This window comes from Biomphalaria glabrata, chromosome 8, assembly GCF_947242115.1.
Source record: "Biomphalaria glabrata chromosome 8, xgBioGlab47.1, whole genome shotgun sequence".
In the NCBI taxonomy this organism is placed as follows: Eukaryota; Metazoa; Mollusca; class Gastropoda; family Planorbidae; genus Biomphalaria; species Biomphalaria glabrata.
The window spans coordinates 9,763,702-9,775,842 of NC_074718.1; the positions used below are offsets into that span (position 1 = coordinate 9,763,702).

General features: G+C 38.3%; 1 protein-coding gene across 3 annotated transcripts in view; it reads right to left on the reverse strand.

Moving 5' to 3' along the window:
• LOC106074320 (cyclic nucleotide-gated olfactory channel-like) overlaps positions 1 to 12,141 on the reverse strand; it is a 196,046-nt gene that overhangs the window by 11,598 nt on the left and 172,307 nt on the right. For all 3 annotated transcript variants that reach the window (XM_056039139.1, XM_056039140.1, XM_056039141.1), the window contains 2 exons: positions 10,849 to 11,060; positions 4,204 to 5,177 (listed from right to left, as the gene is read on the reverse strand). In XM_056039139.1, coding sequence (XP_055895114.1) covers positions 4,204 to 5,177; positions 10,849 to 11,060 — 1,186 coding nt within the window. The remainder of the gene's footprint in view (positions 1 to 4,203; positions 5,178 to 10,848; positions 11,061 to 12,141) is intronic.

A 12,141-nucleotide genomic window follows, 5' to 3' on the forward strand; every position in this document is an offset into this window, starting at 1 on the left:
GCTAATAGAATGTAATTAAGTCTTGATCAATACCTGAGTATGTGGCAAGAGTATTAGGTGACTAGATTTATTCAAGAAAATTGAACAAGTTATCGTCATGGCCAGGTAACACAATGATGGTCGTTGGCCAAAAAAATACACAACTACCAAAAAACTTCAGGCTCCAAATGTATACATCTCATTATGTTTGTTAAGTTTCCCTTTCATACCATACTGTCTCTAGGGCAGATGATATTAAGGTCATCTGTTTCTTTGGCCAACAGTTAACGAGTAGAGCGTCATGTGTGCAGCACAACGACCAACCGCCTTTACTTTCCCCAACTAAACTCAGGTACCCATTAGAGTTGGGTGGAATCAGGGGCGCCCTAAAAATCCCTAAATTCATAATCCCAGTCTTCACCAAGATTGGAGCCCAGGACTTCAAGTTCGGAAGCCAAGCGCTTAACCACTCAGCCACTGCGCCCCCAGCATTAACTTTTTACAATGCTTATAAAAACTCACAGTTTGTACACGTGATTGCTCCCATTCCCAATTTCAGATCAAGCTAAACTTTTGCACAGTTATTTCTTTTACCTAAATATAAAAATTTAACAATTAGTTGATTAACTGTTAGTAATACATTATTTTGCTTGGTATCTCAAACAAGGGAAATAAATTATAATTCACTGAAGTGGCGGTATAGGTCGTCGTCTGAGTCTTAGTGAACACAAACCTGACAAAAATAGGTCAAAATTATAGAAACAATAGATAACTAAATATTCCTCGTTCACAAGCTCTCCACTAGCAGAGTGGTTAATGTGTTGGCATGAGAAGCCTGACGAGGCTAAATGCTTTTTTATTGTTAGTCTAGATCAGTGTTTCCCAAACTTTTTTGTCTCGTAGACCTCTTGCCATGTTTTCTGGTTTTCGGTAGACCCCCTATTAACTTATATAGCAAAGTCATCAATTAGATTTAAAAAAAAAATATTTCTAACTATTGAGTCGAGTAGGGAAAAAGTAATTCAAAGCTACATTTTAAGTTAGAGAGATCTATCTTTTTATTGATAAACATTAAATTTAAACCAATTAAAATAATTAATATGAATTACTGGAATCACCAAACACACTGGAAATGTGTTGCTACTGACATTGTTACATATAGGGATTTTTCGTTCTATGAGTTAATCCTTGAGACATTAAATAGTAATTAATTTATAAATTTGCCTAAAGTATCATTGTTAAAGTGTTCTACATGAACTTTTGCTCGTTTTATTCTTGATCCTTCACGTGTGGCTCAAATATTGGGTCCGCAGAACTGTTTTCATTAACAGGAGAAGGGGCGAAGTGACTGGCGCCTAAACTTGCAACCAGTCTAGTAGAAGGAAAACTGAATACAAACCTCTGCTGCCTCGTACTTTTGTAGCTATATCTAAACATGGGAAAGTTTTCGTCCGTCAATCCTGAGGAAAAATAAGGAGCCGGCGACCCTTGTTGGTCTATTCTGAACTTTATCTTTTAGAATTCGAAAGTTTTTCAAATCTCTAACTTTTTATCAGAGTGGCGTCGTCTCAAATGATCCTACAGCGTAATTAGTTTCATAACGCCATAAAAAGGCGCTTAGGCAACCGCTTGTTTGACAAGGAAGGAATGAATCCCAATTTTAAATAATCAACGATGTACAATCTACATTTCTTTTTGTTAAACATTAGTTAAATGTAGACAAAATTAAAGCTATTTAAATAAGTATTGAAATTACATGCAACAATTTTCATTTGAATAGCAGTATAAAAGATCAACTTAGTTACAAATCATATATTAGTGTAGGAAATAATTACATTAATGGGATGTGAAAATTAAAGTCACGACCTGCTTAAATGAAATCCATTATCATAGACCCCAGTGGACATCTCATAGACCCCCAATTTAATTTTTCACTTTCGTAGACCCCTTGGAAGTCTTCGTAGACCCCTGGCGGTCTATATAGACCACTTTGGGAATCACTGGTCTAGATCTATTACAAATTTAATTAAATAACTGATCAAAACTAATTGTTACAAGTACGCTTATTATAAGTTTGTGTCTATAAATTTTTTTTTTTCTTGGATTTTTATTCGTATCTATAGAAACGTCTTTTCTTTTCTGACATTTCCTAGTTTCCCACATTCTTGGAAGTCGCTGTTCCAGACTGAAGATGCTGGGAAACATTTCCTTTGGATACAATGCCATCTTCTATTTCTTTTGTTGCACTTTATCGAAGCCTGGCCTCATTCCATTCTTCCCGTCGTACGCTTTTAATCAGTTTTACTCAAGTGAATAATTGCTTTATTGATTTTTGTTAGACCAAAAAAAAACATTTTCAAAGAGAATGTTTGTTTCGGAAACATTTTATTTTGTTGTTATTATCTCGAGATTAACCCTTTGTGTGTAGTTACGTGTGTGCATTGGATAGTAGTTTGAAGGGGAAAAAATAATACATTTTGGTTTAGCATATTTAGACTTATTTCTAGATGACAATTTAAATTAAGGGGTTTTGTGATACTTTTTTATAACTTATATTTTAAGTTCATATTTCATACTCAGTACCACTGACTTTTAAGAACACACAATAGATGGGGGTTTTGCCTACATATTGTTACATTCTCTCCTAATCAGGCCTTCTGTAAACACGGCTAAACACACAACACATCAAGAACCTGACAACAAGAGCTCCACAATAATCTGGTATTTTAATGAATGGATAAGTAGATAACAGCCAATACTAGACAATTGGCAACAAATACATCAACAACTAAAATGTTACTCTGTACATCACCGTACAAAACTCTACTGTCTCTATCCCTTCCTGGACTCGTACATAACACTTGGGGACTCAACCAGGACCGACTTCATAGCCCGACTAACAGTCCCGGTCTCCTGCGTGTCCTGTCTAGAACTGCCGCTTTTATACACACTGTGTCTGTAGTCCTCGCAGGCTTTCGGTCACATGACCATAATATTGGTCATATTTGCTTGTAATCGTAGTACTGTCCCTTGTCCATCGCCTGAGCTCACGTGTCTCAACTGAACCTACAGTTAATCCTTTCGCGCCGCCAATAGGGTTATAACAATATATATTGATTATGTCCATGTAATTCTAGATATTTTTGGGGTATTTTTTTAAATATGGTTTTGGTTGTGTAGAAATATTATTGCAAGTTTTAAATAATGTGATTGAAGTAATCAAAGTACATTTCCAATATGGAAAAACTGAACTATCTTATATATATTTGCAAAACTAAAAAGAATTGTGGGGGCGCGGTGGCTGAGGGGGGTTAAGCTTGACTTCCGGACCTGTGGTCCTGGGTTCAAATCTCGATGAAGACTGGGGTTTTGAATTTTGGGATTTTTAGGGCACCCAACTTTAATGGGTACTTGACTTTAGTTGGAGAAAGTAAAAGTGGTTTTTAGTTGTGATGCATAACAAACGAATATTCACATTTGACTAGAGTAACACCTTTAGTTAAATCACTAAATTTAGAAAGCCTTCAGGACAGAAGACGCAAAAGTAAAGTAGTAATTATACATAAAACATTGAACCATAATCTTTAAATACAAAAACAAAATTTAATAAAATACTCAGAAAGACTCAAAGATAAAGGCACATTCCTCATCCCATATGCTAGGACAAATTTGTACAAATACTCATTCTTCCCTAGTGCTATTAGAGCATGGAATGGGTTGCCTGAGCTAGCCAGGAAGAGCAGTGACGTGGCAGAATTTAAGTCATTGGTTAATATGCATGACTGAATGCATGACGCGTTGGACGTAATCATCTTCTTTTTTGAAGTAACGTCTGTATTATATAAGAAAAAGATCAGATTGTGCTGGTCATATTACACCTTGCTCGTTAACCGTTGGCCAAAGAAACAGATGACTTTAACATCAACTGCCCTATAGACCGCATGATCTAAAAGGGAAGCTTTTCACTTTTTACAATGAAGAAATGCCTTACTAAAACGTGACACTGTTAATGTAAATGGAGAGATTTAAGTAGCATAGTATTGTCAAATCAGTAATCGATAATTTTGATCAGAATTGAATACGTCCACATGAGGATCAAAACATAAGCACCAAATTTGTATATATTTTTTTAAAAATAAAGTTAAGAGTTATTTAAATCTTAAGATTATTCTACATCATGAATAGATCTAGTGAATTGCAATTTAAAAAAAAAAAGTTTCTCACCTCACCAAATACACTTCCTTCACTGAGTGTGGCGTATACCGTGGAGCCGTCATCCCCTACTACGCTTAGCTTGCCACGTTTGACTATATACATCTCCCGACCTATATCACCTTTGCGACAGATGTAATCCCCAGGGCTGAACACCTGCAAGCGAAGTTTTAAAACCAGCTCAACGAGTAATCCTGGCTCACAGTCCTGGAAGATAGTCACTCTCTTCAGGGTGTCCAGGTGCACATGGATGGCCATCTCTGCTTTGAGTTTGTCCGGCAGCGCGGAGAGGACCTCTTCCTCGTTCAGCGACTGCTTGTTGGTCCAGAGGTAGTCGAACCACTTGATGACCCTCTCCTCCAGCTCCTTGCTGACCTTCCTGAACTCCATGTACTGCTTGACCCCGTCCATCCTCTGCTGGAACTCGGACCTGGCTGCGTTCATGTTGGTGATCATGCTGCCAACGTTGCCCACGATGGTAGCGAAGATCAGGACGCCGATCAGGAAGTCCACGATCACGAAGAGATACTCCACGTCCCTGACCGGCGCGGGCGTCTCCCCAATGGTGGTCAGGGTCAAGGTCGACCAGTAGAAGCTGTAAATGTACATCCGGGAAAGCTCGGAGCTGGCGTTGGTGATGTTGGCGTACACCCAGGTGTCCGAGCCGAATCCGATAGCTGCACTAATAGCGAAATAGATGCACGCGTTCCAATGGATGATGATGAGGATGTACAAGACAAGGTGAAGAATGCGAAACATGTTGGTGAAGCTGGTTCGGGTCTCAGTACGGTCGAAGAACTCGAAAAGTCTCTTGGCGCGGAGTAGGCGGTTGAACCGGACGTAGGGGATGTCCAGGCCGCCATGCATGAGATAAAAGAGGTCTGTGGGCAGTATGCTGGCGATGTCGATGTAGAATGTTTTTGTTTTCATGTAGTTCTTTCTTAGCTTGCCGGGGTCCACCACCATCAGCCCCTGTTCCAAGTAACCTGGGGAGAAGATATCATGTTTTTAGTTTCTGTAAAAAAAAATGTGTTAAAAAGCAATAGAATACCCTAATGGTACATCTTCACAACAAAATTTTGAACACAGTGATCTCCCCTTTGTTTAGTTTTCAATGTCTAAGATCCAGTTTACATTCTGTTGGAAATAAAATACGACAACATAGAAAAAGAAAAGAAAACAATACGGGGAATGGTGGGGGCGATAAAGTGGAACCTATAGTGAAACGTAATACTTTAAAAAAATAAGGAAAATTATTCTTTCGAATGCCTTGGATCAGTAAGCTGTATACTATGGACATCTCTATGGTCCAGAGGTTAGTTCGCTTAGCACTGCCTAGCTGCTAGGCAGTTGTCATTTCAGGGGGGGTCACTGGTTGTATGTGTAATATGTATGCATCCTTCATTGTTTCAGCACTTAGCTTTATTTTTGTATTTACTAAAAAAATCAGCACATACAATTCTGCAGGCTAGAACACATCAAAATGTTTTTGTAAGTATTTTATGCAAGATTGTGTCTACTCTTTGTGTGCACATATTTAGAGAAGTATAATGTCTGCGTTAATGCGATTGATTGGTCTGCATACATAGAAAAAGAGGTATGTAAGTTATAATATTATTAAGGATTAAACCAATAATTGATAAAAGAGTAGAGACAGATAGATAGAGAGAGCGTAACATTGACAGAAATGAGTTGAAACGATAAAGCCATCAGATTTTTCATTTAAGATTCTAATATTAAATTTGATTAGAAAAAATATTGTTTTTAATCAACGCTAATAAAAATGCTCGTTTTCAAGGCACGAGGAGAGAGAGAAAGGGAGAGGGGGGAGGGTGTTGTGAGGAGAGAAAGCGAGAAAAAGAGAGAATGAAGAGAGAAAGAGAAGATAAAATTAGAAAACGATCGGAGAAAGACGGACAAAAAAATATTTTGAAAATTCAAAAACGATAAAGAGAGAGAGAGAGAGAGAGAGAGAGAAAGAGAAAGAGAGAGAGAGAGAAAGAGAGAGAAAATGGGAGGGGGATGTCAACGTTCTCTTGTCATGGTCACCGAAGGTCAGCGTACACGATAACGACTCGACGAAGTTCATTGTCCTGTGGTTTAAAGAGACGACACTGGTCATGCGCTAAATAGGTCAACTAATATAACAACACCCAGGTTCTTGTTTCTGATAAGATGACCCTCATGAAACCAAGTCAGTCATAGAGTGTTTCCTATCCAAGCAAAGTACTTGGTGCCACTGAGGGCAAATTAAATTATAATGGTAATAGCCATAACGTCACTAAATAAATAACTTTGTTTGTATTCTGTTTAGTCAAATTATTCTTTGTTGTCCCTCTGCTGGAGGCTTGCTCTAGAACAGGGATTCCCAGACGTTCTTTGGCGGAACACTATTATTTCGGGAGGTATGATTAGGTGTTCCTCAAACTACTGAAACAATTCACAAGCTAGACAGCAATATACCATTTCAACACTTACATTAATCTTTCTAAAAAAAACAACAACAACAAAGTGTGTCGCTAAATACTCAGATTGTGCGAAGTGTTCCTTCCAGGAAAAAGCTTGGGAAACACTGGTCTAGGCGATACTTAAGACTAAAGAACGGAAATAGTCAGGAGACATGAAGAAACAAGACATGACCAGAATAAGACACAAGGACAGTAACTCATAATGACGTAAAGACAGAGATGACAAAGACACAACGACAATGAAGAAAAGACGCAAAGAGAGTAAGAAGGAAGAGACTAAGTGACAAAGACAGGAGGACACAAAGACAGGAGGACACAAATATAGGAGGACACGAAGACAAAAAGACGGGAGGGGGGGGGACAAAATACACAAAGACTTGAAGAGACAAATATAGGAGGACACGAAGACACAAAGACAGTGGGACACGAAGACACAAAGACAGGAGGACACAAAAAATTGAATACACAAAGACTTGCAGACACAAATACAGTGGGACACGAAGACACAAAGACAGGAGGACACAAAGAATTAAATACACAAAGACCTGCAGACACAAATATAGGAGGACACGAAGACACAAAGACAGGAGGACACAAAGACAGGAGGACACAAAGACTTGCAGACACAAATACAGTGGGACACGAAGACACAAAGACAGGAGGACACGACGACAAAAAAGTTTGAAGATCGTGAAGACACAAAGAAAGGAGGACACAAAGACTTGAAGACACAAAGACTTGAAGATACGAAGACACAAAGACAGGAGGACACGAAGACAAAAAAGTTTGAAGAACGTGAAGACACAATGAAAAGGAGTACACAATGACTTGAAGACACAAAGACTTGAAGACACAAAGACATAAAGACAGGAGGACACGAAGACACAAAGACAGGAGGACACGACGACAAAAAAGTTTGAAGAACGTGAAGACACAAAGAAAGGAGGACACAAAGACTTGAAGACACAAAGACTTGAAGACACAAAAACTTGAAGACACAAAGACTTGAAGACACAAAGACTTAAAGACACAAAGACTTGAAGACACAAAGACTTGAAGACACAAAGAAAGGAGAACACAAAGACTTGAAGACACAAAGACAGGAGGACACGAAGACAAAAATGTTTGAAGAACGTGAAGACACAAAGAAAGGAGGACACAAAGATTTGAGGACACAAAGACTTGAAGACACAAAGACTTGAAGACACAAAGACTTGAAGACACAAAGACTTGAAGACAAAAAAGACTTAAAGACACAAAGACAAATAAGTTAGAAGAACGTGAAGATACAAAGAAAGGAGGACACAAAGACTTGAAGACACAAAGACTTGAAGACACAAAGACTTGAAGACACAAAGACTTGAAGACACAAAGAAAGGAGAACACAAAGACTTGAAGACACAAAGACAGGAGGAAACGAAGACAAAAAGTTTGAAGAACGTGAAGACACAAAGACTTGAAGACACAAAGACAGGAGGAAACGAAGACAAAAAAGTTTGAAGAACGTGAAGACACAAAGAAAGGAGGACACAAAGATTTGAGGACACAAAGACTTGAAGACACAAAGACTTGAAGACACAAAGACTTGAAGACACAAGGACTTGAAGACACAAAGACAAATAAGTTAGAAGAACGTGAAGAAAGGAGGACACAATGACTTGAAGACACAAAGACAGAAATACACAAAGACTTGAAGACACAAAGAAAAATAAGTTAGAAGAACGTGAAGAAAGGAGGACACAAAGACAAGAAGACACAAAGACAGAAGGACACAAAGACTTGAAGACACAAAGACAAGAAGACACAAAGAAAGGAGGACACAAAGACTTAAAGACACGAAGACAAGAAGACACGAAGACAAGAAGACACGAAGACAAATAAGTTAGAAGAACGTGAAGAAAGGAGGACAAAAAGACTTGAAGACACAAAGACAAGAGGACACGAAGGCACAAATACTTTTTAAAAAAATGAGACTTTAAAATATGTTGGTAATTGAGCTAGAATTAATTAAAATATCATGCAGTTTGACAGGTCATAGGCTGGAGTCAATCTGTCATTTCTACACAAATATAATCCCCCTGGTCAGACTTGTGTCGTTGGTTTAACTTCAAGCAAAAGAAGTAACGCCTTCCTCTTTCTCCAAACTGCTCAGAAAATTCAAAAATCCAAGGAATGAAAGCGGATGTGTTTGACCTCCTAGAAGGCCAGAAAAATGTTCAGCAGACATTAATAAAACTCTCCAACGAAACTGTTCAGCATTCACTCGGCACGTTTGTCATTTCTTAAAAGGAAAAAAAAAAACCAGCAAAACGTTAATTTTGGAAACACGCTCTCGGCAGGTTGAAATTATCTCAAGATAGGCTTTCAGGAAATCCTTTATTTCATCTGTCTTATCCAATCTGGAGAAAGTTGAGAGCTTCATGCAACGGAGTTTCTGATTGGAAGATACGTTTGTAATGGAAAGACTCATTTCTTTCAGGTTCATTCATGGATCTTATATATTTGAACTGTTTTTTTTTTGTCTACATGGTTTCGTTATATAGAGCAACCATAACTGTATAGTTTCTTCATAAACTATGCGAATAAATACTTACCTGTTTTAAACTATTAATATTCTGTTATATCATATACCTATATGCAGAGTGTTGGAAGTTTCTAAAGAACGAAATCTTTTTGACAAATTTCAATTACAAATTTTCGGACTTCATCTCTGTATAGGTGGCATGTGTCCTACTTAATAAAACGATGCCGAAATATCCAAAAGAGGCATAAGTCTAAAAGAGTAAAAATAAACACTCCAGCATTTCTCTAAATATGAAGGGCCAAAGCCTTAGGAGATCACCATGCCTCCTAACATTTTTAAAGTTGGACAAGTCAAAATCTATAAAGACGTCTGCAACTCAAAACGTTCAACTTTTTAAAGTCATTTCAAAACGTTTTCGGTAACGCGATTCAGAATGACTTACTAATGTTAGAAAGCTCCAGTTTCTCCCGACTGTCGCAATAGTTATGATGACGATATTTGTTGACTTAAACACAAAAGAATAAGAAAAGTTCAACGAAACAACGTCTTACTTAACACATAAGATCTACGACTATTTGGCACTTCACAACTTCAATAACAACATCCCCTATATGTACCCCGAAGTTCCCTCGCATCAAGTATAGGCCAGTACAGCCTCAGGGGCGTAGCTAAGAATTTTCCATCATTTGGGGGGCATTTGGGGGCCTGAGGGGGCTTGACCTTTTTAGGGGCCCCTGCATTTTGCGTATTATTTAGTTTTTTAGTAAGTGGGGGCCCGGGGGATTTAAAAAATTCTTCCCCTCCTCCCCAACCCTAGCTACGCCACTGTACAGCATCCTTCTTTATTAAACTAGATGTTACTAGGGTATATAGTGCGTTGCAGACACCAGGACAATGTATTTATTAGCTCTGATTAAATAAAAAAAACAAATCATTTTTTTTAAAACATTTTCAACACACGTTTTTTTCCTTTCTTTTGTGTAGACGCCAGGAGAATGCATTTCATTTACTTGAGTGAGACTCTCTTCAGCCTTTCCAGTATTATTTGTTGTGGTGGCGCGGTGGCTGGGCGGTAAAGGTTTTTTACTTCCGAACCGGGGTCCGACGTTCGAATCCTGGTAAAAACTTTTTTTTTTTTATTTCGGGCTTCGGGCGCCTCTGAGTCTCTAATAGGTACCTGACCTTAATTTGGGAAAAGTAAAGGCGATTGGTCGTTGTGCTGGACACCCTCGTCAGCTTTACATCCTCTGCCCTATAGACCACAAAGGGGGGAACCTACCATTTGTAGTATTACAGAAAACAAAAAGAACAATATTTCGACAAGAAGAATAAGAATATTCTTTACCTCTTTACACATAGTAGAAGTCCAAACATTGTAAATTACATTTGCAAAGAAAAGTCGGAGAATCGTGTGACATATTTATGTCTTTTATTTGATTCTTCATCATTACATTTCTACGAATCCCCGGACATTCTTTGAGGAGCCTACAGATCTTCCTCAGAGGCCATGCTGGCTTAAGAGTGGTGGTGGGGGTGAACGAAATTTATTTCTTGTAGGGGACTCCACTATTAAACGTTTCAGAACACCCATACAAACTAGATTGATGTAATTTATCAATGTATACATTTTTTTTTCTGACCTAAACTATTCATGTGCACACTTACCTGTTCTAAACTGTATAAATATGTCCAGTGCATAAACAAAGTCGCTGATATAGTCCAGAGAGAGCCAGAGGATAAAGAACTGGTTCTGAAGCTCCCAAAACACAGACCTGGCGATGATGAAGACGATGTTGTATAGGACGGCAAGGGATATAACTCCCAGCCACCGGTAGTAGAAGGAGTCCGAGGGGTCAACGTAAAAGTGTGTCCAGTACCTGCAAAATGAAACATAAATTAAGTTATTTAATTAATGTTTTGTTAATTTGTTAGAGCTAGTACGTTAGGCACAGAACGTTACTGTTGGCAGCACTCTCTGGTGTAATGTCCTTAAAGCAACTTCTCGGGTACTCCCGATGACAGCCAGTACACTCTGATGCTCTACCATTCAAGCCCATTCACAAGGAATGTTGATGCAGGATTCTGCATCAGCATTAGCAAATTTTTGTTTTATCAACTTTAGCAGTTTTTAACAAATAATATATCAACTCACTCTGTCTGGTAAAATGTTAGAACACGTTATATCTCCCACATCCAATCTAGAATGAAGATGAAATTTTGGAGAATTATTTCTAGTACCTTACAAAATAAGGAATCCAAAAAATAAATAACTAATTAGTTAATCAACTATCTGTAATAAATTATCTTGTTTGGTATCGAACAAGAGAAAGAAGTCGTACTTGACAGGTGCTTTGGAGTAAGTTGAATTAATCCCAATTGAAGAGGCCTGAGCTATGAGTGAACACGTTTTTTTTTTATGCATTTCAAAAGCGATGACGATAACACGGGAGGGGGGGATCTTCAAATTTTCCCCCCTCTTCCCCCCACCCTAGCTACGCCACTGCTCAGATACCCCTTTCTATCCCCCCCCCCCCCTTTTTCCCAACTGATCCAGACAAGTGATAGGATCTTAGCGCATTGAGAAAGCTAAAAGCATGAAATAGCGCTAAACAAAAACATTTGCTAAAAACTATTTTTGAGTATTTAGTGGAACAATTTGATTATTTTGTTTTTTAGAAAGATTAATTCACGTGGTGGCCTACTAGTTAATTATTCCAGTAGTTCGTGGAATCCCTATTCAGCCCTCGTGGAACATTATGTTCCACTGAACATAGTTTAGGAAACACTAAGGCGTAGAATGGGGAGGGGGAATAAGTGGTATTGTTAATCGAAATTCACTGGCAAAAAAATATGTTTTGGAGAGGTGGCGTTATAAAGCTGGCCGTGTAATTAAATGTGTTGAATACTAAAATTCAATTATTTTAAGAGAAGGGAGGGGGCGAGAAAATGTTGCCTAAA